We start from the raw sequence: 23,817 nt of genomic DNA, 5'->3' as shown, positions 1-23,817 counted from the left end.
TGCTCACCCGAAGCGGGGCTTGAGCTCACCTGATACTGGACTCACCTGATACTGGACTTGAACTGTGAGATAACGACCTGAGCCGATGTCAGATGCTTAACCAACTGAGCCACCCAGGTGCCCATCACTGGCATATTTTTTAACCAGCTGAGCTAATCGGCTTATATATGTAAACATACATGCCAAATAAGCTCTATTGTTAAAACAAAATTTCTGATATGTCCATTGTGATAGGGAAGAACTGTGTAGGGTATTGAAACTGTTCCCTCATAGGCATGAGCAGTGATTGTCAAATTTTTTGGTCTTGGGATTTTAAGAATTGATGAAGATTACAAAGAACTTTTAATTTTAATGTGGCTTTTATCTATTAGTATTTAGCATATTGAGATTAAAACTGAGAAATTTCCAAGATATTTATTATTTCATTTGTATTTCACAATAATAAATTCCTTACATTTTAAATTTTAACATAAATAGCATTAAAACAAACTGTCTTTTTCAAAGCAAGAAAAATTTAGTGAGGAGAGTGGCCTTGTTTTATATTTTTGTGAATCTCTACCTAACTTAATAGAAGTTAATGGAAGATTTTCATATCTGCTTCTAAATTCAACGTGTTATGATATTAATAACATCATGTAGCCTCTGAAAACCCCTGAAAGGGTCTTAGGGAACAGGACTCCTTGGACTACTTTTTGAGAATTACTAAGCGTGAAAGATAATGTTTATATCTCCATGCTACTTCGGCATTTGTTTTTAAAGTTATGCAGACCTAGTTAAAAAAGGACTTTTAAAGTGAAGCGATGGCTATTCACCCTGATGAATCTGTACAGAGTTATTAGTATAATCTTATATGAAATAATTGACCCTTTCCAAATGATTCCTTATCTTTAGAAATTCCTGATACATGGAGACTTACTGCCAGCTCCTAACAGATATAAGCAGATCCTCCTTGATCTCTGAAGCATGTAATGTGATTGAATCTTTATTTTATTAACAAAGTCCTTTAAAATAAAGAATTTAAAGTGACTTAGTAAATGAACAGATTAACTGTATTATGCTAATGTTAAAATACACTTAATTTTAAAATAATATACATTTCCCTTTGTTTTTTCCTAGGGTATCAATATTCATTTAGCTAAAAAAATGATTGAAGATCGGAGTCGAGATTACATGAATGCTAGGCGTGTAGCAAAGGTATGGGGTTCCGACAGGGCACTTACTATAATGATGAGTATGGTGTTTACACAAGAGCTTTCTCTGTCTGATGTTCCTCTTGACATTTTCAATTATTAGCAATCTTAACCAGTGACAGTTAATTGCATTGTCTGAATGGATGATATATTTGAAATGAAATACCTCTTTACATACATATTAAAGGACAAAAATAAAATAAATCAAGTTTAGAAAAAAATTTTTTCTTTCTTTCTTTTTTTTTTTTTTCAGAGAGAGACAGAGGGAGAGGGAGAGAGAGAGAGGGAGAGAGAATATCTTAAGCAGGCTCCACACTGAGCACAGAGCGTGACATGGGGCTTGATCCCATGACCCTGGCATCATGACTTGAGCTCAAATCAAGAGTTGGACACTCAACAAACTGAGTCACCCAGGTGTCCCTGGAAAAATTTTTTTTTTTTAATATTTATTTATTTCTGAGACAGAGACAGAGCATGAGCAGGGGAGGGACAGAGAGAGGGAGACACAGAACCAGAAGCAGGCTCCAGACTCTGAGCTGTCAGCACAGAGCCCAACGCGGGGCTCGAACTCACAAACCATGAGATCATGACCTGAGCCGAAGTCGGTCGCTCAACCGACTGAGCCACCCAGGCGCCCCGAAAAATTTTTTTAAAATACATAAACAGGGGGCACCTGGGTGGCTCATGTGGTTAAGTGTTTGACTTTAGCTCATCATGATCTCACGATTCATGGGTTTGAACCCCGTGTTGGGCTCTGTGCTGACAGCTCAGAGCCTGGAGCCTGCTTCAGATCTGTGTCTCCCTGTCTTTCTCTGCCCCTGCCCCATTCACTCTCTGTCTCTCTCTCTCTCTCTCAAAAATAAATAAACATTAAAAAAAATTAAAATATATGAGCGGGATATACAGACAAGGTTCTATCTACAGTTGATGAAACAGTTCTTATGCTTCCCTCCTATCTGCTCATACATATTTGAATACTGTACTACTTTGTGGTCTCACAGGTCTCAGGGACAGATTTTTATCTTGTGGGCATACCTTTCCATTCATTGACACTGTTAGAAGTTAGGGAAGATAGCCTAGTAATACCAACTATTGAAATTTTAAAAGACAGACAGTGTCTCCAAAGATGGCAGTAATGATGCCACCAGATCATCAGTCATGTTGATCTGTCAACTCCTCTGTCCTGGAGAGTGACCTCCTAGATCACCTGCAGAGAGGGCCCAGGGGTGTTCTGTTCACTCAGGCCTGGGAACTTGTTCACGGGTAAGTATTCCTCTGTTATCTTTCTCCCTGCTCTTAGTTTTTAGAGTATATTAACAAAGTGGTATTTGGGAAAAATAGGCATTTTGAACAAAGTATTCTAAACTGATCAATTCAATTCCGTATATCTGAGTTGTTCCTAGGCTCACCACAGAATTATAAATGCTTGTTGTCTAGGAATATGAGACAGTAATGAAAGGTTTGGACCGTAATGCTCCCTCAGTGCCTCCTCAGAATACTCCCCAAGAAGCCCAGCAGGTGGATATGTGGAAGAAATACATACAGTGGGAAAAGAGCAACCCTCTTCGTACGGAAGATCAGACGCTTATCACAAAAAGAGGTAACTTGATATTATCCCACAGGCTATTTGTTACCTCCAGTCTTTTTTTTCTCTTACGTTCTTCAGATTCAATGAGTTCTATAGATCTATCTTCATGTTCTACCTTTATCTACCTTTATCATATCCAATCTACTGCTAAACCCATCCAGTCAATTATTTGTTTCAGATATTATACTTTTTAGTTCCATAAATTTCTGTTTTAGAAATATTTGTATTTTTTAAAAATGTATATTTATTTATTTTGAGAGAGAGTGAGTGCAAGTGGGGGTGGGGTAGAGAGAGAGGGAGAGCTGTCAGTGCGGAGCCTGTTGTGGGGCTCGATTTCATGAATGGTGAGATCATGACCTGAGCCGAAATTGAGTCCAGCGCTTAACCACCTGAGCCACCCAGGTGCCCCTGTATTTTTATAGTTCCTTTTTTATAGTTTCCATTTCTCTGTTGAGATTCCTCCATGTCCATTACCATCTTCTTCTTTATGTCCTTAAACATATTTATAACAGTTCCAAAGTCCTCATCTACTAATTGTAGATGTCTGCACTATCAGGGAGTTGGTTTCTTTTTCTCTTGACTGCGGGTCACATTTTCCTGTTTTGTCATAGTCTAGACAGTTAATTTTTTTCTTTTGGACATTGTACAGATATACAAACGATACATTATAAAGACTGGATCCTGCCATCTGCCTTTGAAAAATGTTGAGTTTTATTTTAGCAGGGAGTTAAGTTACTGTCAGATTACCTGGACCTTGTTAGAATGGATCTGTTTTAGTTTTGCCCTTAATCTCAGGGTAAATCTCTTAGTCCTGGGACCAAGTTTTTACTCCTAAAAAAGAATGGAAAGTTCAAGGTGTTTACCCAGACCCTCTAACTTGATGGGACTCAAATTCTAAACTTGGTCTCCGTGACAGTGGGTAGCTGCTGAGAAACCTATTCCGCTCTTTCAGTCTTCCAGCTTTGCTTTTCACTGGAGCTGTTTGTATTCTTCTCTGTGTATGTATATTTCAGAGGCCTGCTAAAGATTTAAGGGCATTTCTGCTGATTTTCAGACTCCACCCTCTGTGGCTCTCTCCTTTGGGGAATTTCCCCACTTAATTTTCTAGCAGCTCTCGTAGTCCAGAATGCCATGTTAACTACTTCTAGCTAGTAAGACTTCAGTATTTGACTAGAGATCTAGCTATCCCAGAACTGTACACACAGGGATTGCTGCTGAGGGGAAAAGCCATATTAAATGTGGATCTTGGCCAGTGTGGTTCTGATTTTTTAAGGGCTCAATCTTCTCTGGTTTCTGTTTTGGCCACTGGTTTCTTTTGGTCATTCTCCTGCACCTTTAGATAGTTGTTTTTTGTATTTTTTGGTTTATGATTTTTATTTTCAGGAAAGTCTGATAGAAACAAATCTGCTGCTGCCAGAACTAGAATTTTTCTCAGTCTGGCCTTGCTCTTACCTATAAGCCTTTGTAGGTAGTTTCCTTTGCCTATACCATTTTCCTGGTTCTTCCTGCACTTCACTTACTCTCTCATCTGACCAGATTCTTCTTCTGATCTGATCTGATCAGTCCCTTCTTCAGATTTTGCTTTAGATGTCAGTTCCTTAGTGAAGCTTTTCTTGAGTCCCTAAACGATGTTAAGTCTGACTGCTGTGAGTTCAAGAGTACACTGTATTTTCCTCATCATAATAGCTACTAATTTTTATAATTGCTTTCGTACTATCAGTCTTCCGAACACACTGTAGACTTCTTGAGTATAGGAAGTGTTAGTCACTGATATGTTCACAGTGTCTCTCACATTCCCTAGCATATAGTTTGTGCTGGGTAAATACTAATTTAAAAATTATGGATGGGGGCACCTGGGTGGCTCAGTTAAGCATCCAACTCTTGATTTCAGCTCAGGTCCTGATCTCATGGTTCTTGAGATCGAGCCCCACATGAGGCTGTGCATTGACTATGCAGAGCCTGCCCTAGGATTCTCTCTCCCTCTCTCTCTCTCTGCCCCTCTTCTGCTTGCACACCTGTGCACACTCTCTCACACACAAATAAATAAACTTTAAAAAACAATGGATGGATAGATGGGGCTTGGGTGGATAATGGTGCTTGAAATCACTAAAGCTTGTATTTCTAATTATCATTCATTATCGAGGGACCTGTTTTAGCCTACTAAGTTAGTTGTGATGCTTGTATTGATAGTTTCATAAATAATATTTATTTCCATTGAATGTTATGAATGTCTTCCCTAGTTATGTTTGCTTATGAACAGTGCCTGCTTGTACTGGGCCATCACCCTGATATTTGGTATGAAGCTGCCCAGTATCTTGAACAGTCAAGTAAACTGCTTGCAGAAAAGGGGGTAAGTATTCCTCGTCCCCGTTTTGGCCTTTTCATGGTTTTAATATAGCAATAATTTGCTAAAAATATAACACTGATTTTTGGTAATGAAGTATAGGTGTTGAAAATTTTAATCTTCTGTTAGTATGAAGCTTAGTGACACTCAGAGTACTTAGTCAAAATTATAGGGGCTGTTTCTTAAGGCATTAAAACGATGGTTTCTTCTGTATGTTAAGTAATATACAGAAGAAGTCTTTGGAATTTTTTTTAGAATCCAGACATGCATATGTGTCCGTATGTGTATATATATGAGTGTGTATATTCATTCTCTTTCAACTGTATTAAAATTATTGAAGAGTGAGCTTTCTTTTTTTTCCTCTCCTAGGATATGAATAATGCCAAATTATTTAGTGATGAAGCTGCTAATATATATGAAAGAGCCATAAGCACTTTATTAAAGAAGAATATGCTTCTTTATTTTGCATATGCAGATTATGAAGAGGTCAGTAACAATATTTAGAACTTTCTTATAATTGGAGTTTTTACTGTAGGACTGAATTACTTTTCTGGCTGCTTCTTTGCCAGGCATCTTGCTTTTAGTAGAGATGATGCAAAATGAACAGGTATTAGTCCTCAGCTCATTATATATTTATGCTCAAAGCAGGTGCCATTGTGGGGTACAGCCTCTGGATTCCTCAGAGCTCAAATCCTGCTTGTTTATGAATATATATTTATATCCACTTCTTCTCTACCACCTTAGAGTCGCATGAAGTATGAGAAAGTTCACAGTATATATAACAGACTTTTGGCAATTGAGGATATTGACCCCACCTTGGTGAGTAACATCATAAGTGTCTTTAACACCTTTGCTGTCAGCTTTAACAAATTTTTAATTTACACATTACAATTCACTGGTTTTTTTGGATATAGTTCTGTGAATCTTGACCAATAACGTTGAGTCATGGGACCACTGTCACAATTATACAAAACACTTCAGTCACCTTGCAAAAATTCCATGATGTGACCCCCTTCGTAGTCTGATCTGTTCTCTTAGTTGTTTTTTTGTTTTGTTTTGTTTTGCTTTGTTTGGAATGAAGCAGAATGAAACAGTGGGGATTCCTCATGATCACAGTTTAAAGCCATTTATGGCACATAATTGTTGCCTAATAAATAAATCTTTTTAAATAAATGGAAGCAAGAGAAACCAATATTCTGGAAAAGAATTGGACTGCAACTCACTTTATCCTGAATTCTGCTGTATAATAGTGATTTTCAAAGTCCTGAGTTTCTATAGAAGTGCAATGAAGCTTTTTCATCGGGAGGAGAAGGGGACAGGCCAATGTATGCGGCCCTAGAGACCCTCTGCCTCAAGTGAAATCTACACTGCTTTTTTGTTTGTATTGGGATTCCACTGTTGTACTTGCTTGCATTTATTCATCATTTTAAAATTCATTTAGCAAACTGCTCTGTGCTGTGTACCGTGCTAGATTCCAGAACTATAACAACAAACTGGAGGAAATCTCTTTCCTCAAGGAACTCCTAGTTCGTTCATCCATTCATGTATCCACCTGTCAAAACTGGGTAACACAGTTTAACATCATCAAAACTGGGCAAATCAGGACCCTACTCATATTCCAGAAACATTTGTTCACTGAACAAATATGACATACTTATCATGTGTTGAGCACTCTGTGGTGCTGAGTATAAAATGACTCATTAACAGTTTATCAGTAAAGTTACATTATATGGTCTTTGGAAAAATAGAGTAGTGGGCTTTTAAAGCAATAAACCAGGAAAGTATAAAGTTAAACATATATTATTAAACATGCTTGTATTAGATCAAACCTTTTTAGGTGTTGGAATTTATTAATGAAGTGTGTTCTAGTAGTTTCACTTTTATTTCCTCCTTAAAATTTAATTTGCATATTCTGGATTTAGGCAGTAGTTTTCATTGTACAACCTCATGCATATAGTAGAGACCTTGAATTGTACACTTTAAAGGGTGAATTTTGTGGTATGTGAATTATGTATCAGTTTTTAAAAATTTATTTGTACGCATCTTTAATACCAGAAAAACTTTGCTTGTGGATTTAAGTAGAGCACTATCTATAAGCTTACTTTCTGTTGTCTTGGGTATTCAAGATTGCTTTCTTAGATAGGAAACATACTAGTATAGGAATAAAGTGAGACTGTATTGGATGCTACAGGGATCACATTAGGCTAATCTGTAGAAAAGAAATGCTTTTGGGGCGTCTGGGTGGCTCAGTCGGTTAAGTGTCTGACTTCAGCTCAGGTCATGATCTTGCAGCTTATGAGTTTAAGCCCCATGTCGGGTTCTGTGCCAACAGCTCGGAGCCTGGGGCCTGCTTCAGATTCTGTGTTTCCCTCTCTCTCTGCCTCCCTGCCCCAACTCACACTCTCTCCCCTCTCTCTCTCAAAAATAAATAAACATTTTATGTTTTTCCATAGGTATATATCCAATATATGAAATTTGCGAGAAGAGCAGAAGGTATCAAATCTGGAAGAATGATATTTAAAAAAGCAAGAGAAGATACCAGAACCCGCCACCATGTCTATGTTACTGCAGCACTCATGGAGTATTACTGTAGTAAGGTAAGTGCTGAAATATAAAGGTAAAATATTTCCTTCATCTGAGATACATTAATTAAAAGAAAGATAGTCCTGGTTTCTGTCATTAAGGTTTTTTGTTTTTTGTTTTTTGTTTTAAGATATTTTTAAGTAATCTCTACACCCAACATGGGGCTTGAACTCACAACCAAGATCAAAAGTCACATGCTCTTTTGACTGAGCCAGCCCCTTCTGTTATTTTGTTTTTGTTTCTTGTTTTTTAAGTAGGCTTCACGCCCAGTGTGGAGCCCACCATGGGGCTTGAACTCACAACCATGAGATCAAGACCTGAGCCAAGACCAAACATCAGACATTTAACCAGCTGAACCACCCAGGCACCCCCTGTCATTAAGTTTTAATTGCTCCATATCATAAAGGAAGTCCAAGTGTATCTGTGTAAAATTATATGAAACATCATCCAAATCCCCACTGCCTGCTTATTTATACCTTATTTAAGCCCCTTGGTTTTTTTTAGCTCAGCAATTTTTACTTAATATGATTTTAGTTTCCACTTTAATATTTAATGTAACTTGTTTAGGTGTTGTAGTTTTAATATTCTTTTGAGTATCTTTTCTGACATTTTATGGAAATCAGTACATTCCTCTCTACTTCTAGGACAAATCTGTTGCCTTTAAAATTTTTGAACTGGGTCTAAAGAAATATGGAGACATTCCAGAATATGTGTTGGCCTATATTGACTATCTTTCTCACCTCAATGGTAAGTCAATTCTAGATCTATAATGGTTATGTAATTTTTAAAATTTATTTATTTATTTTGAGAGAGCATGAGTGTGAGTGGGGGAGGGGCAGAGAGGGGGAGAGAGAGAGAGAGAGAGAGAGAGAGAGAGAGAAAGGGAGAGAGAGAGGGAGAATGAGAATCTCAAGCAGGCTCCACACTACCAGTGCAGAGTCCGACACGGGGCTTGATTGCACAAACCCGCGACATCATGACCTGAGCCAAAATCAAGAGTCTGATGCTTAACCGACTGAGCCATGCGGGGGCACCCCTGGCTATGTAATATTAAACCATCAATATCATTCTCTGAAAATGGGTTTCTTTCTTTCTCAAATGTATTACAATTCTGTCATCACACCAGAACCAGGCACTTAATAAGCACTCAAGAAATATCTGTTGCCTATCAACCGTGAATTTGTATTTGAGTAATGGTAAGTGCCTTTTGACTCTACAGAATGATCTTTAATACGTCATCAGTGAAGTCACATCAGTAATAGGATAAAGCCTCAAATTCAGACTTGGGAGACACAGTTATTTACGGTCATCTCCAACGACTCTGGGCAAATCATCTCTTGTTTCCTGGGTGCGGGTGGAGGAATACAAAACAAATCTCTAGCCACCAAAACTCAAAAATGACAAAGTAGTAAAGTGAACTGCTTACAGCTTACTGGGGAAGAGATTTCAAAAAGAAACATTAGGTTTATTCCCATCTTTATTTCCCTGTCCTGTTGTATTAATAATAATAGCCATCCTTTACTGAGATCGACCTTTTCCCAGGCACTGAGCTAGGGGATTCAGGTACATGTAGATGTCTCATTTGGTCTAGTTACCCACAGTCCAGGATATGTAATTTCTTGGCCAGCAGTGATCTGGTATAGAAATTGGTTTAATAAAGAAATATACAATTATGAGTCATGTAAATGAGTTAGATATCACAGGTATATATCAATGCTTTGAATGAGATAACATTCTTTATATAAGTAGAGAGGAATAAAACTTAAGAATGATTTTATATTTTAGCTTAGTGATTCTACACTCTGGAAAAGGACTGAACTCCAGAAAATGAGACATGGAGCATTTAATTAAAAATAATTTTCTCATATAGAATTAATATTCCTCACCAATTGCAAACTATTTTGATTTTTTTAGAATACCTACTAGTAGGGGCACCTGGGTAGCTCAGTTAAGCATCCAATTCTTGATTTCAGCTCAGGTCATGATCTCAACCATTAGTGAGTTCAAGCCCTGCCCTGGCTCTATGCTGACAGAACAGAGCCTACTTGGGATTCTCTCTCCCTCTGTCTCTGCCCCTTCCCAATTTGGGCACACCCTCTATCTCAAAATAAATATAACTTAAAAAAATAGAATAACTACTAGTATATATATGTTATTCTAAAAATGTGGATGCCGGGCGCCTAGGTGGCTCAGTTCGTTAAGCATCCAACTTTGGCTCAGGTCATTATCTCACCGCTCTCGTGAGTTCGAGCTGTGCTGACAGCTCAGAGTCTGGAGCCTGCCTCAGATCCTGTGTCTCCCCCTCTCTTTATCCTTCCCGTACTTGCACTCTGTCTCCCTCTCAAAAATAAACAAACATTAAAAAAAATTTTAAATGCCGATATATGATATAAGCATTGTCTTCCAACATCAGTGTTTTACATAGTTCATTCATTTGTTCATCCATCCGTCCATCCATCCATCTATCTATTCATCATCTATTCAGTACCTTCAGGACCTTCTGGTTACTAGAGTCCAGGAATACAAAGGTGACTAGGACTCTATTCCTATCAGAGCATTCTCATGAGGGAATCCAATGTGTAAACATAACTATATCAATGTCTGGTGTTTAATTGTAGCATTAGTTCTTGGGTTAGGTGTAAATCTGTTTTCCAATTTCTCATCTGCAGACCAGTCATAATAAGAATGCCTCTTGTAGGATTGTTGAGAGGATTAAATGGGGATTAAATGTGTTTTTGCATGTGGTTGACCTCTATATGGAATGTGGTGTGTATACTGTAAATGTGAACTAGTTATGATGATAGTGGCAAAATCATAAAAAAAATGTTCTGCTATAATAGAGCCCTGAATGAAGTACAGCACTTTGGAAGCACAGAGAAGAAAGTACAATTTAAGTTCTGAAGCTGTGCTGTGCAGTTATAGCAGCCACTAGACTACTGATTATTGAGCACTCGAAATATGGCTAAGGCCAGGGGCATGTGGGTGGCTCAGTTGGGTCAGTGCCGGACTTCAGCTCAGGTCATGATCTCGCAGTTTGTGAGCTCAAGCCCCTCATGGGGCTCTGTGCTGACAGCTCAGAGCCTGGAGCCTGTTTCAGATTCTGTGTCTCCCTCCCTCTCTGTTCTTCCTCTGCTCACACTCTGACTCTGTCTCAAACATAATTAATAAATAAATAAATAAAACATTTCATTAAAAAAAAAAAAAAAAAAAGGAATGTGGCTAGGCCAAAATGAGATGTGGTGTGAGTGTAAAATACATACCAGCGGTGCCTGGGTGGCTCAGTCGGTTAAGCGGCCGACTTCAGCTCAGGTCATGATCTCTCGGTCCGTGAGTTCGAGCCCCATGTCGGGCTCTGTGCTGACCGCTCAGAGCCTGGAGCCTGTTTCAGATTCTGTGTCTCCCTCTCTCTGACCCTCCCCTGTTCATCCTCTGTCTCTCCCGGTCTCAAAAATAAATAAAACGTTAAAATAAATAAATAAAAAATAAATAAATAAATAAAATACATACCAGATTTCAAAGACTCAATACCAAAAAAAGAAAAAAAAAGTAAAATATCTTAATTTTTCATATTAATTACATGCTAAAATAATTTAGATATATTGGGTTAAGTAAAATATATTAAAATTAATTTCACCTGTTTTTACTCTTTTAAATGGGGCTAGCAGAAAATTTAAAATACTTATGTTAGCTTGCATTGTATTTCTGTTGGACAGTGGCATTCTAGAGGCAACATGAGATGGGTCTTAAAGGATGAACATAGTTAGCCAGGAAAAGATGTAGGAAAATGCATTCTTGCCGGTAGAGAACACAGCATGAAAAGCAGTGGGAAACTTATGTGGAATGGTAGAAAGTGTCTGGAGCAAAGCTTGGATTAAAGTGAAAAGAATAAAATATTTTAATCTCTTGGTTTTAGTTTGCATACGGTCATGTAGTAAAAACTGAATAACTACCTAGAGTCAATAAAAACTAACACTGCTGGATTTTTTTCAAACAACTTTATTGAGGTATAGTTTATATACCATAAGTGCACCTGTTTTAAAAGGCGAAAGATTTATACGATCTGAAGAGAAACCAGAGCATTAGTGCACCTGTTTTAAATATAAAATTCATTGTTAGTAAATTTACTGCTGAATTCTTTAAAAAAATTCCTTAAAAAAATTTTTTTTAAATGTTTATTTTGAGAGAACACGTGAGCAGGGGCAGGCAAAGAGGGAGGGAGACACAGAATCCGAAGCAGGCTCCAGGCTCTGAGCTGTCAGCACAGAGCCCGACGCAGGGCTTGAACCCACAAACTGTGAGATCATGACCTGACCAACTGAGCCACCCAGGTGCCCCTGAATTCTTAAATTTTAATATATCCCTTAACAAGAAGTGTTATTTTCCTGCTTCCAGCTACAGAGGACCTCCCAAGACTTCAGTTTTAATTGTACCTATATAAGAATTTAAAGTAGTTATGTAGAGAGCAGTCCTGGTACTGCAAAATAAGAAAATCACCAGTATATAAATTTGAGCGTGCCACCCATCACAGTCCACGTACTTAAAAAATATCAGTAGTCTGACACAATGTCAGCACATACGTAAGTTATTTTTATTTAAAAAAAATTTTTTTTAAGTTTATTTACTTAGAGTGAGCGAGAGCACGTGAGCATGAGTGGAGGAGGGGCAGAGAGAGAGAGAATCCCAAGCAGTCTCCATGCTGTCAGCTCAGAGCCTGACATGGGTCTCAACCCTACAACTGTGAGATGATGACCTGAGCCAAAACCAAGAGCCTGATGCTTAACTGACTGAGCCACCCAGGCACCCCTAATTTTTGTTATTTTTAAAAGGCCAGTGGGATACCTCATTTAGATATCATACTGTTATAAATCATTAGACATTATAACTGCAGTATATACAGAAGGAGGGGTGAACTACAGGTAAAAAGACCTGGCTTCCAGTTACAGCTGTTATTCAGTAATAGTGAGCCAGATCAACTCAATCCTTTTGAACCCCAGGTTAACCCATCTATAAACATTGGGGTAATGGTTACCTTTCTGCATAGGACTTTTATGAGAATTATAGGAGATCATGCATGTGCAAATACACTGTTGATTATAAAACAATTTTAATATTTAATATCTTTTTTAATATCCTAGAGGACAATAATACACGAGTTTTGTTTGAACGCGTTTTAACATCTGGAAGCCTTCCTCCAGAGAAGTCTGGGTAAGCTGTTGGGAAAACTTGGTTGGGTTCTAATGGCAGCTTTAATACTTGAATTTGTGATCTGTGGATGAACATTTCTTGAGTATAATTTCAGGAGATGTTTCCCTTTTCCCTTGAAGCTTACTTTACAAATGCCTACCTGTAATATTTTCATACCTGTTTAAAATTTTTAAGTTTATTTTTGATCGAGTGCGAGAGTGGGAGGGGAAGAGAGAGAATCCCAAGCATACTCCACACTATCAGTACAGAGCCCGACTCGGGGCTTGATCTCACAAAACATGAGATCATGACCCGAGCTGAAATCAAGAGTCAGACACTTAACTGAGCTACCCAGACGCCCTCTTTTTTAAGATTTTTAAAAAGTGTTTGCCTACTGATTACATATTTAAGAGATGTGTTAGCAATTTATTATTTTAATATATCTTCCTACTTGACTATGCCTCTAGAAATTAACATGAACAAATAAAGTTCTGAAAGTTTTGTTACTCAAGAGCAGTGACTCTTACATATTAAAAGTTACACCAGACATATTACATCCCTGGTTTATGCTTTTGACTCCATCATCAGTTTTACCAGAGGAACATGGTGTAGAGCTACAGTATAAATAAGGCTTTGGAGTCTTGGGTTCAAATTCCAGCTCAGCCCTTTGATTACACCTTGGGCAGATTTCATGACCTTTCCAAACCTTATGTCATTGAGTAACAATAATGTCTACCACTGTGGACTTTTCGTGATAGCCCTATTCCTGGTATGTAGTAGGCATTCAGTATGTTACTTTAGCACAAAGGTGCTTAGTGACAGTTAAGTAGAGTCTCAGAATTAATTTTGGCTGTTATAACAGTGCTGAGGTAAAAATACGTCCCAAATAATCTGTTAAGAAAAAACAGCAATATTAGATTTTAGAATATATTTTTATTCATACATTGAGTGAAGAATGTATTCTACAGAATAATTCATGCCACTAAACAAAAAGCCACATTATTCAGGAGAAATTGGAAATCTGTGTATGTTCCTTTTTCAGCTCTCCCTGCTAAAGTTTACCTTCTTTAAGGCAAATGTGCTCTTACCACAGGGGATAGGAAAATGTGCTAAATAAGCAAAAACTCAAAAAAGGGCTTATATATATACTACTGTGCAGGGCGAAGTGTTATGATGTCTATAATTCACTTTCAAATACTTCATCAAAAGATTAAGTACTGCAAAATATTAACGATTAAATCTTAATGATGATATATAGGTATTTGTTATACTGCCCTATAGTTTAATAAGAGCTTTTTGTAATTAAAAGGGAAGGCGGGACCTTAAGGCTTTTTTTGTAAATGGGCTCCCTGTTCCAAACCCAGAATAATGAAGTACTGATTATACTTATTACAGAGAAATCTGGGCCCGATTTCTAGCTTTCGAAAGCAATATCGGTGATCTAGCTAGTATACTGAAAGTGGAGAAGAGACGGTTTACAGCATTCAAAGAAGAGTATGAAGGCAAAGAAACAGCTTTGCTGGTGGACAGATACAAGTTCATGGATTTATATCCTTGCTCTGCAAGTGAACTAAAAGCGCTTGGTTATAAGGTATGTACTTAGGATCAAGATGTGTGTCGTGTCCCTACTTTTCCCATGTTTTAGAATAGCTCATGGATACACATACCTCTAAAGCAAATTCTGAAATAGAAATTAGTTTCAGAATAGTTTTCCAGAAAACAGGAAAAAAGTTCAGGGATTTTTCTTGATTTTGAAACACTCATTCAAAAGAATGAGATTTAACAAATGCTTACGTCCTTCCCATGACATTGTCAACACCCTGTATCTTCTGTCCCGTGGGCAGATGAAGGTATTGTGGAAGGAAGAAAATTTCTAATAGTTCTTAAAACGATGAACGTGTTTTGATAGCTCTTAAACCAAATGTAGTTCCTGTGGGTATAATGAAGAACCCTCACTACTTATTTATAAATCAGTACAGTTCCCTCAGAGATTTGTATCTCAAAACAGTACTTCAGGGGGGCTCTTCAGGAAATTAGCTTATCTAGGAATGGAACTCTTCATAGACATCTGAGTCATAAGAAAAGAAATCTGGCCCTGAACCTGTTCAGGTCAGGGGGAAAGACATTAAGGTTTATACAGCTCCATCAATAATAGCCCTGGCTGAGAAAAATATTATTCTATCATTTCTTGATTCCCCCCCCCCCCCCCCCCCCCCCGTGTCATGAAAACAAAGACCAAGATGGAAACCCAAAGGGAAGCTATATCCACAGAATCTTAGGTTGGTCCCCTTATGCCAACCAGCATTACGATGTTCCTGACTATCATTCTCCATTTCCTCACCAGGTCTTGCTGGTCTGGTGTGTGAACCAGATTTAAATGTTTGAGAAAAATTACCCATACATGAACTTCAGACCTTTTTATTAATGGAAACCCCAGTTCTGTGCCAGTCCCAGATCCCTATTCTGTAACTTAGGGGTTACTGCTCAGGAATGATTGAGTTCTGCTTCTAGTTTAAGTACTTCTCAATGAAAAGCAAAAGACCTTTTAAGACCCCGCTATGTGAAGTTATTAGCAAAGACCATTTCAACTTTACCAAGATGAAAATGGAAATGAAGGAAAATAGACCTTACTCTTTCCAAGTAGAACTACTTCTTAAATATGAATTCTCCATCCCATATTTCTATTTCTACTCTCTCATTTTTGGGGAGAAAGATTAAATGTACTAGAGTGTATATATAATGGGAGAAGGGAAGAGAAAAAAAGCAATTCCCAGTGGGCCTACTCATTTAGATCTGCCACCAACTGCATTTGAACAAAGGTTGAGAAAGCAAAATGCTCTTCTACCTGTTGAGGGTGGCAAAAGGGGCTCTTCTGGTTGTGGTCAGGCAGGCTGATGCCAGTGCCTGTAGCAGAGGAACTCCTCGGGGACGGGGCCTCCACTGCTAGGTGGCCACACTGCTCCTTTTCATCCATCTTAGAGAATTGTTCTCAGCCCTGGTGGGGCATTGCTGATAAACTATAAAAGAGGATGGTGGATGGGTTTGAGGTCAGAGGCCTGTGCCCCCAGTCCTCACTCTACTTTTTAGCTATAGGACCTTGAAAATATCCGACCCTCTTTGAGCTTCAGTCCCTTCTAGAAAATGGAGAGGCTACTATTGGGCTCATCAAAGAGGGAATAAATGGCTAAAACCATCTGGACAAATAGTGGCTGCTCCATATATATTTCTTCTCCCCTGTAACAATAGGTTGGGGATAATCTTTTATTTTGCTAACAAAACCTTATAACTAAGTGACTGTTTTAGTTTTCATAAAGCAGGACTTCACTTAACCCAGCTTCACTTAAATTCATACTGTTCAATTCTAGTAGAAGGGAAGAGTCAGAAAAATACCTAAAATTGTAAATTACCCCACTCTCTACCTGGCCCAGTCATAAGTATCTACCCAGAAAATCTTGTATCTAGCCCACAAATGTCCTACCTGGTAACGTGGAGTCTAATGATTTCTTACCCAGGGTTAGGGGAAGGTTATGAAACACCTGCGTAGCATTCCTTATTGAGTATTTAACCGTCTTTACCATCAGATTCTTACTTATCCCTCTTGGTTCTCTTTCTGTGGTTTTAACCCAGTGATTCACAGTGTATCCTCAAGACTGTAGAACTGCACAATTATACTCTAAGTCCCTTTTTCAGGTTTAGGATTCTTCTGTTCTGCATTTTCAGGATGTCTCCCGGGCTAAGCTAGCAGCTATAATTCCAGACCCAGTTGTAGCTCCTTCTATAGTGCCTGTTCTGAAAGATGAAGTGGATAGAAAACCAGAATACCCTAAACCAGACACTCAGCAGATGATTCCATTTCAGCCACGACATTTAGCACGTAAGCCATGACTTTAGATCCAGTACTGAGACCTCTGTTTGTTGATTTAAATCCAGAGGTGGGGGTGGGGGAGTGATGTGACCTTTCCATTGTAGGTTAATTATTAGACTCAGGGTGACCATGACAAGTGACTTGGCTGCAATCTTTGAAGAAGAGTTAAGAATGTCTTTAAAAACAACAACAACAACAAAAAAACCCTCAATGATCCAGATTCTAGTAACCCATTTTGGCAGTGACATTAGACAGTCTTCAGAAATGCTGCTACATACAAGTTACCTGTACAACTGGAAACTTACTGCGTGATGCTATTTGGTATCATTTATACTTACTGATGGGTAGTAGCCCCTCTAGATCCTGTGTGGAACAAGGCCCTTATGATTATGTTGTTGAGTAATGGACTTTAAACAGGATTGCTGAACACCTGATTTATGAGGCTTAGAAATGGTCTCTGACAAAAACTGACTCAAGCTCAGCCCCCGGGTTGTCTTACTCAAAGTCACTTGTTAACTTTTCTGCCTCCCAGTGGCCATGGGGTTGAGACTGCTCTGTCTCATCCACTTTAGTTTGGTCAAACACGTAAAGCACTAAAAACAATTTAAGATGTCCAGAACAAAACAACATAGACCTAGAACTTTATGTATAAATTACTTCTTACGGATTTATTTCAGCTGTTTATAGAAATTCTTACATCCTATTTGATTCCCACCCTTTCTTCTCTCACAGCACCAGGCTTACACCCGGTCCCCGGTGGCGTATTCCCAGTACCACCTGCAGCCGTCGTTTTAATGAAACTTCTCCCTCCTCCCATCTGCTTCCAGGTTTGTTTATTGTCTTCCTGATAGATGCTTGCTCTATGGGTTATAAAAACTGTGTGCTTCTTTTCTTGTCTCACGGGAAATGTAAAGTAGCACAATTCTAACTTGTCAGATTATTGGGGATTAAAATTTGTGTCACAACAGGGTCCTTTTGTACAAGTGGATGAACTGATGGAGATTTTCCGAAGATGCAAGATACCAAATAGTAAGTGACGACAGCTCCACCCTAGAGCCGAACTCACGTGATCTCCCAGGCAGGAGATGGTTATTCTTTGCCACTGAGGTTTCCCAATCCAGCTAGCCATCTTGCAGGAGTACAATGAACCCTCAGAGCGATCCAAACCCTCTTTGATACAGAGAGGCTTGTTCATATCCTAATGTCACTGAGTAAAAAGTGGGTCTTTTCTATTCATGTGAACATGCACTGCGAGTTGGCTTTTGAAAGTAATTTTAAGAGCAGCTTTGGTCTTTAATTATGTAGTATCACTACTGCTCTCCCTTGCTCTGCTAATAGTAGGCTATGAAATCAACTGTAAAGTGTCCAATAGCAGGAAAGTCTTTCACAGGAGCGGACTCTGAAAGCTCCTCCAACAGTCCTTTCCGTTTTGTTTGCGTAGCTGTGGAGGAAGCTGTGAGGATCATCACCGGCGGCGCCCCGGAGCTGGCTGTAGAGGGCAATGGCCCAGTGGAAAGCAACGCAGTACTCGCCAAGGCCGTCAAAAGGCCCAACGAGGATTCAGACGAAGATGAAGAAAAGGGAGCTGTCGTCCCTCCTGTTCATGACATTTACAGAGCGCGGCAGCAGAAGCGAATTCGGTGAAGCCGGCTCCAGTCCTGCCTCTGAAAGGAAACTTATCCAGGATTCCCTTTTTGCCTCTTAAGTCATATGTTTAAAAGAGACAATGCTTTGTTACAAGGTCCTTGGAAACAAAGTTGTATTGTCATTGGTGCCTCTATCATATGGTTCTTGAGAAAAAACAAACCAACCTGTGTGAAATTTAGAATACAGAACAGACCTATGCTGTAAGCAGAATTAGGTTTTCAAAAATGTGAGAACAGCACAAAATGGCAGAACCACATTTTGTTCCCTCTTCAAGGGTGTCTTGTATGTGCCGCTTGAAGACTTGTGAGTTTTCAACAGTTTTATTTTAAAAACTGGATGGCTTATGATTGTAAAGCATTTTATCACATTTTCTGAAAACAGTTGTTCTCAGTTTGCTTATGTAGAGTCCTGCCTTATTGTTTGTTTTTATTTATGGCAGAATGTATGGAATCTGTTTTGTAGTTTAAAATTTTAAAACAATCCTTTAAAAAATAAAAGGATCTCAAAAATGTCATGCCTCCTGCTGCTTCCTCCATTCAGAACGTATTTAAGGGGCACCTGGGTGGCTCAGTCAATTAAGTATCCGACTCTTGGTTTCAGTTCAGGTCACGATCTCACAGTTCGTGACTTCAAGCCACACATCAGGCTCTGAGCCGACAGCATGGATTCCTTCTCTCCCTCTCTCTCTGCCCCTCCCCTGCTCACTCTTTCTCACAAATATTTTTTTTAAGAAGAATGTATTTAAAATAGAGACTTACGGGGCGCCTGGGTGGCTCAGTCAGTTAAGCGTCTGACTTCAGCTCAGGTCACGACTCACGGTTCGTGAGTTCGAGCCCCACGTCGGGCTCTGTGCTGACAGCTCGGAGCCTGGAGCCTGCTTAGATTCTGTGTCTCCTTCTCTCTCTGCCCCTCCCCTGCTTGTGCCCTGTCTCTCATAAACAAGCAAACATAAATAAATAATAAAGCAGCAACTTATTCAACCAATACCATTTAAAAATAGATGACAATACAAAGAAAAGTCACCTTGTATTTACTATATGTATACATAACTACATGTCCTTTCCTGGTCTTAGTACTAACTGAAAACATGAGGGATCTAACGTTAGGAGGCAAATTAAACATTTCAGAAATCCTCAAATATGAACATACTTATCCCAATCTGAGGCAGATATTTTACCTTTCATCTCTCTTAAAAGCAATGCTTAGTGGTCAAGAACAAGTTCTTTATGACCTACACACAGCATTAAATTGTAAGTCCAAAGAATTAGGTTCCACTCCTTGTTAGCAACAGTACCTCCTCTGACTCATTTCTAGAAAAACCACTAGACAGGGGTGCCTGGGTGGCTCTTTCAGTTAAGCATCTGACTCTTGAGATCAGCTCAGGTTGTGATACTGTAATCGTGAGATCAAGCCCTGTGTCGGGCTCTGCACTGAGCGTGGAGTTTGCTTAAGATTCTTTCTCCCTCTTCCCCCTTCCCCCGCTCACACACGCTCTCGAAATATAGAAACTTAAGAAGACAAACAAAGAAAAACTGCTGACAGAAAACTAGTTGAGCCTAAGGGCTGTGATTCAGAATAAAAGCTAAAAGTAAGGAAAAAAAAAAAAAAAAAAAAAAAAAAAAAAAAAAAAGGAAAAGTATTACAGTTATAAAGAAATCCTTACATACTGGGCACCCAATTTAGAATTTAAATTCAAAACTGATTAAATAGCCAACATTTTAAAATCAGCCTTAAGGGGCGCCTGGGTGGCGCAGTCGGTTAAGCGTCCGACTTCAGCCAGGTCACGATCTCGCGGTCTGTGAGTTCGAGCCCCGCGTCAGGCTCTGGGCTGATGGCTCGGAGCCTGGAGCCTGTTTCCGATTCTGTGTCTCCCTCTCTCTCTGCCCCTCCCCCGTTCATGCTCTGTCTCTCTCTGTCCCAAAAATAAAAAAAAAAAAAAAAAAAAAACATTGAAAAAAAATTAAAAAAAATAAAAAATAAAATAAAATCAGCCTTAAATATTTCTATAAAATTCTGACTTATAATAGAAAAACGGTTACCTGGAATCATTTTCTTACATAAATGTATACATAGCCAGGTAATATTTACACATTAATCACAAGCATGTGTCTTTTGTATTTTCCCATGAAAGCTAAAATATCTTCGAAGCCTGCTGGCTCTAATTCTGATTCTGTTGTCCTCAAGAGCCGTGTTTAAGCCGTTTTTTAAATATGGTTTTCAACAACGAATCTGAAAGGTACAAGTAATGCCAAATACACTGCAGGCTTTAAAGTACAGAGGTACGGGGTCTTTCCTGAGGTGCTATCTTTGGGTAGTGTTGTAAAGACAAGAATGGCTCCAAATGCCAGTGATGACCTGCAACGATGTTTGCATGAACGGCAAAGCAAAGCTACACAAATGCATGAAAAATGACTGTTTTAGCACCATAACAAAGACAAACACACACACACACAACCTCCCTACCTTGATGAAAAGTGCCACTAGCAGCCATTATGTGTATTACATTTATTCCTACTGTATAAGATTTTTTTCTCCTGAGAGTTATCTGATCTTTAAAAATAAAAAGGATTATTTGTGAAAAGAAATCATTTTCTAATGTTCTGCTCTAAATACATATGGATTTTTAGTTTTTAACAGGATTCTGAGTATTGACATTTCCTTTTGTAGACACAGTTGAATAAGTAGCTGAACTTACTCTGGGAAATCTAATGTGCAGACACTCATGCCACAGCCAGTCCCACACGTGCAGAAACTGTCATACATCCATACTGCTAGACCCAGAAGAAATTTCCAAAAGAGATCCATATTTTTCCTTTCTATCAAGGCAATGACATTTTCTAGACAATTCTAGAACTGGGAAAATAACAATGACAATTCTAGAACTGGGTAAGATGTAAGGATTTCTAGGTCCTTCCTAAACAAAAATCAGTGAAACCCCAGCCTTTAGCACTGAATTTCAAGAGGTTTTATCTGTTGCCACACCGAGTAAAGTAAAAGGCTGTAACTACCTAGTGACTGTAAAACTGAACAACCAAATCATACTATTAGGAAAGAATGAAAAAATACACTTTTGTCAGCATGTCAATCTTGGTCAATATTAATTTATTTGGTAGTTTTAGAACCCTCTATTCCCCTATACTTAGCATGTAAAACCAAGAGTTCATTTACAGGATAGTAAAAACATAGCTACCATGTTCATAAATTTTTTATAATTCCCAAAGCAAACTACATTAATGTTGATGGTCCTCTTACCTGACACTCAGCAAGCGAAGCTCTGTGTAATGAAAATCCCAGAAATCCTGACAATTCATACCAAGGAACAAAACTCAGGTACCATGTTCCTGTTCTAAGTAAAATCTTATACATTCAACAAAAGGGCCATCTTACCAAGCTTTGGGAATAAAAATCAAGAAAAACAATTCATCCATTTTGTAAATTTTCCTCCCTGAGCCCTGACCAAAGTTCTGCTTTGAGCACAAGGAAGACCACACTTTAGAAAGCAGAGGCGGCATGAATGAAAAAGACAGAAATGGGGGAGCTTCTTTAATTCCAGGGTTGCGTTTAGGTCAGAAGTTGCTTGGGGTGTCTGAGAGGCTCAGTGGGTTGAGCAGAGGCCCAGCTCAGGTCATGATCTCACAGTTCACAGGATCGAGCCCCGAGTCAGGCTCTGCGCTGATAGCACAGAGCCTGCTTGGGACACTGCCTCTCCCACTCTCTGCCCTTCCCCCACTTGTACTCTCTCAAACATTAAAAAAAAAAAATTGCTCTTAAAGGTTCTCAGTGTTTATAGTTGAGATAAAATCAGACACATGTGATTTCAAACTCAAACCAGGCCTACAGATTAGTTCTGGTCCTTAGGTTCAGAAGTCAATGTAAACAGAAACACACACCACAGGCAGATGTAACTACATTCTGCCCGTTGAGGTTTCTTACACTTGATTCCCAGGGCTCTAGCTATTTCTGAAAGGATCAGTGAGCATTTGACAGAGTAAAAGGGCTTAATGGGTTTAGAGTATCTCCTCCTCCATCCCATTAAGTTGTTTTAAATATTATGAATAAAAAAGCTATCCATTAAAATAGTTATAGAATACAAAATCCAACATAATACACAATTGCAAACATCATGGTGGTTCTTTATTTAGATTATGTTTTCAATGAGATCGTGCCTTTAAGTAAGAGTTTCACAGCCCATCATCTACTGTCCTTCATTTGTTCATTCATGCATTCATTTAGTTCAAATAATACAGAGGAGAGGAAGGGGAGAAGTTACCGGGGTGGAGGCTGCAAGAGGAGAAAAAGGAAGACTGTAGCTTTACCACAGAAGAGAGGACGGAAGTATCAGTCTTGGGCCAGGAGGAGAACCTTCCCTCAGGCCTGTAGAATGTGCTGACTGCAGGGAGGCTGGGCTCCAAAAGTCGAATACAGGCAGAGGGTTATATGCTCTCCTTTGTTAACAAAGCAATTTATAGTCCTTTTCGGTGTCCAAAGCATTCTAATATCCATTATCACATTTAATCCTCACAGGAAGGGTTAGTCATTTTCCCATTCTACAGATGAAAATGCTGAGGCCCAAGGGACAATGACTGGCCCAGTATCACACAACCAGTAAGAAGGCAAGAGAGGAAGGACTCCAACCCAGATCTTCCCCTCAGTCAGGAGCTTTGTGCACAATCCTACTGCAGTATACTTAAGTTACTCAAGTAAGACAGATCACAGAAGGTCAGGATTGGAAAGCAGTTTAAAGATCAAGTCTAGTCCTTTCATTTTACATGTGCCAGAAATAGGTACTAAGTGGGGCAAATCAGGACCTAACAGAAAGGGAGTCACAACTCTGGTTTCCTGACAGCTCCCAGTCTTTCCACTCTGCCACCCTGCCTCAAAATTAAAAGAAATACAAATGTTCTGCACATACAAACTGGTGCATGCCAAAGGTCACTGGATGTCCAACAGCAAACGCCTACTCCCCCTAAAACTCAGCAGCAGGAAAGGTGGTGGCAGCCGCCCCTCTCTATGCCCAGAAATCTTAAGGTTTTGGAGAAATGAACACAAGCACCTCCACAAAAACAGAACTGTAAAAAAATCCATTTGGAACTGGCACACGTATGTGCACACACCTAGTACATCAGACTTAATATTTTTTCTTCAGACAAAAAAGCTCTTATGCGCCTGCCTACTGTATTTAATCAGTGAGACATCCTTACCGAAGTATATTTATAGTTGGGTTATATGGTTACATGAACAATCACATTATACAGCTTGCTTTAAAAGTAATGAGACTTTCAAAAAACATCTAAACTGGGAATCCATCCACCCACCCACCCAGCCAAGGGCTGACAAAGCAGCAATTACTGTTCTAGACATTCATTCATTCATGAGACCATCAAATAAATCTAACAGCCTTGCTGTCTGTAATGGA

The 23,817-nt window shown here is 39.0% G+C and overlaps 1 protein-coding gene across 1 annotated transcript in view; it reads left to right on the top strand.

Annotated features, from left to right (window-relative positions):
- CSTF3 (cleavage stimulation factor subunit 3) overlaps positions 1 to 18,912 on the top strand; it is a 72,354-nt gene extending 53,442 nt beyond the window's left edge. Inside the window, exons 9-21 of the mRNA XM_042906536.1 lie at positions 1,117 to 1,194; positions 2,628 to 2,790; positions 5,019 to 5,128; positions 5,492 to 5,608; positions 5,867 to 5,941; positions 7,576 to 7,719; positions 8,350 to 8,452; positions 12,841 to 12,910; positions 14,285 to 14,480; positions 16,610 to 16,763; positions 17,487 to 17,581; positions 17,723 to 17,783; positions 18,196 to 18,912. Of these exons, the coding sequence (XP_042762470.1) occupies positions 1,117 to 1,194; positions 2,628 to 2,790; positions 5,019 to 5,128; positions 5,492 to 5,608; positions 5,867 to 5,941; positions 7,576 to 7,719; positions 8,350 to 8,452; positions 12,841 to 12,910; positions 14,285 to 14,480; positions 16,610 to 16,763; positions 17,487 to 17,581; positions 17,723 to 17,783; positions 18,196 to 18,398 (1,569 nt within the window). The 3' untranslated portion in view covers positions 18,399 to 18,912. The remainder of the gene's footprint in view (positions 1 to 1,116; positions 1,195 to 2,627; positions 2,791 to 5,018; positions 5,129 to 5,491; positions 5,609 to 5,866; positions 5,942 to 7,575; positions 7,720 to 8,349; positions 8,453 to 12,840; positions 12,911 to 14,284; positions 14,481 to 16,609; positions 16,764 to 17,486; positions 17,582 to 17,722; positions 17,784 to 18,195) is intronic.
- The last annotated feature ends 4,905 nt before the right edge of the window (positions 18,913 to 23,817 follow it).

The sequence above is a fragment of the Panthera leo genome, chromosome D1 (genome assembly GCF_018350215.1).
Source record: "Panthera leo isolate Ple1 chromosome D1, P.leo_Ple1_pat1.1, whole genome shotgun sequence".
NCBI classification, from domain to species: Eukaryota; Metazoa; Chordata; class Mammalia; order Carnivora; family Felidae; genus Panthera; species Panthera leo.
Note: the sequence above shows the minus strand (reverse complement) of the source record. Positions and strands in the feature narration are given on the sequence as shown.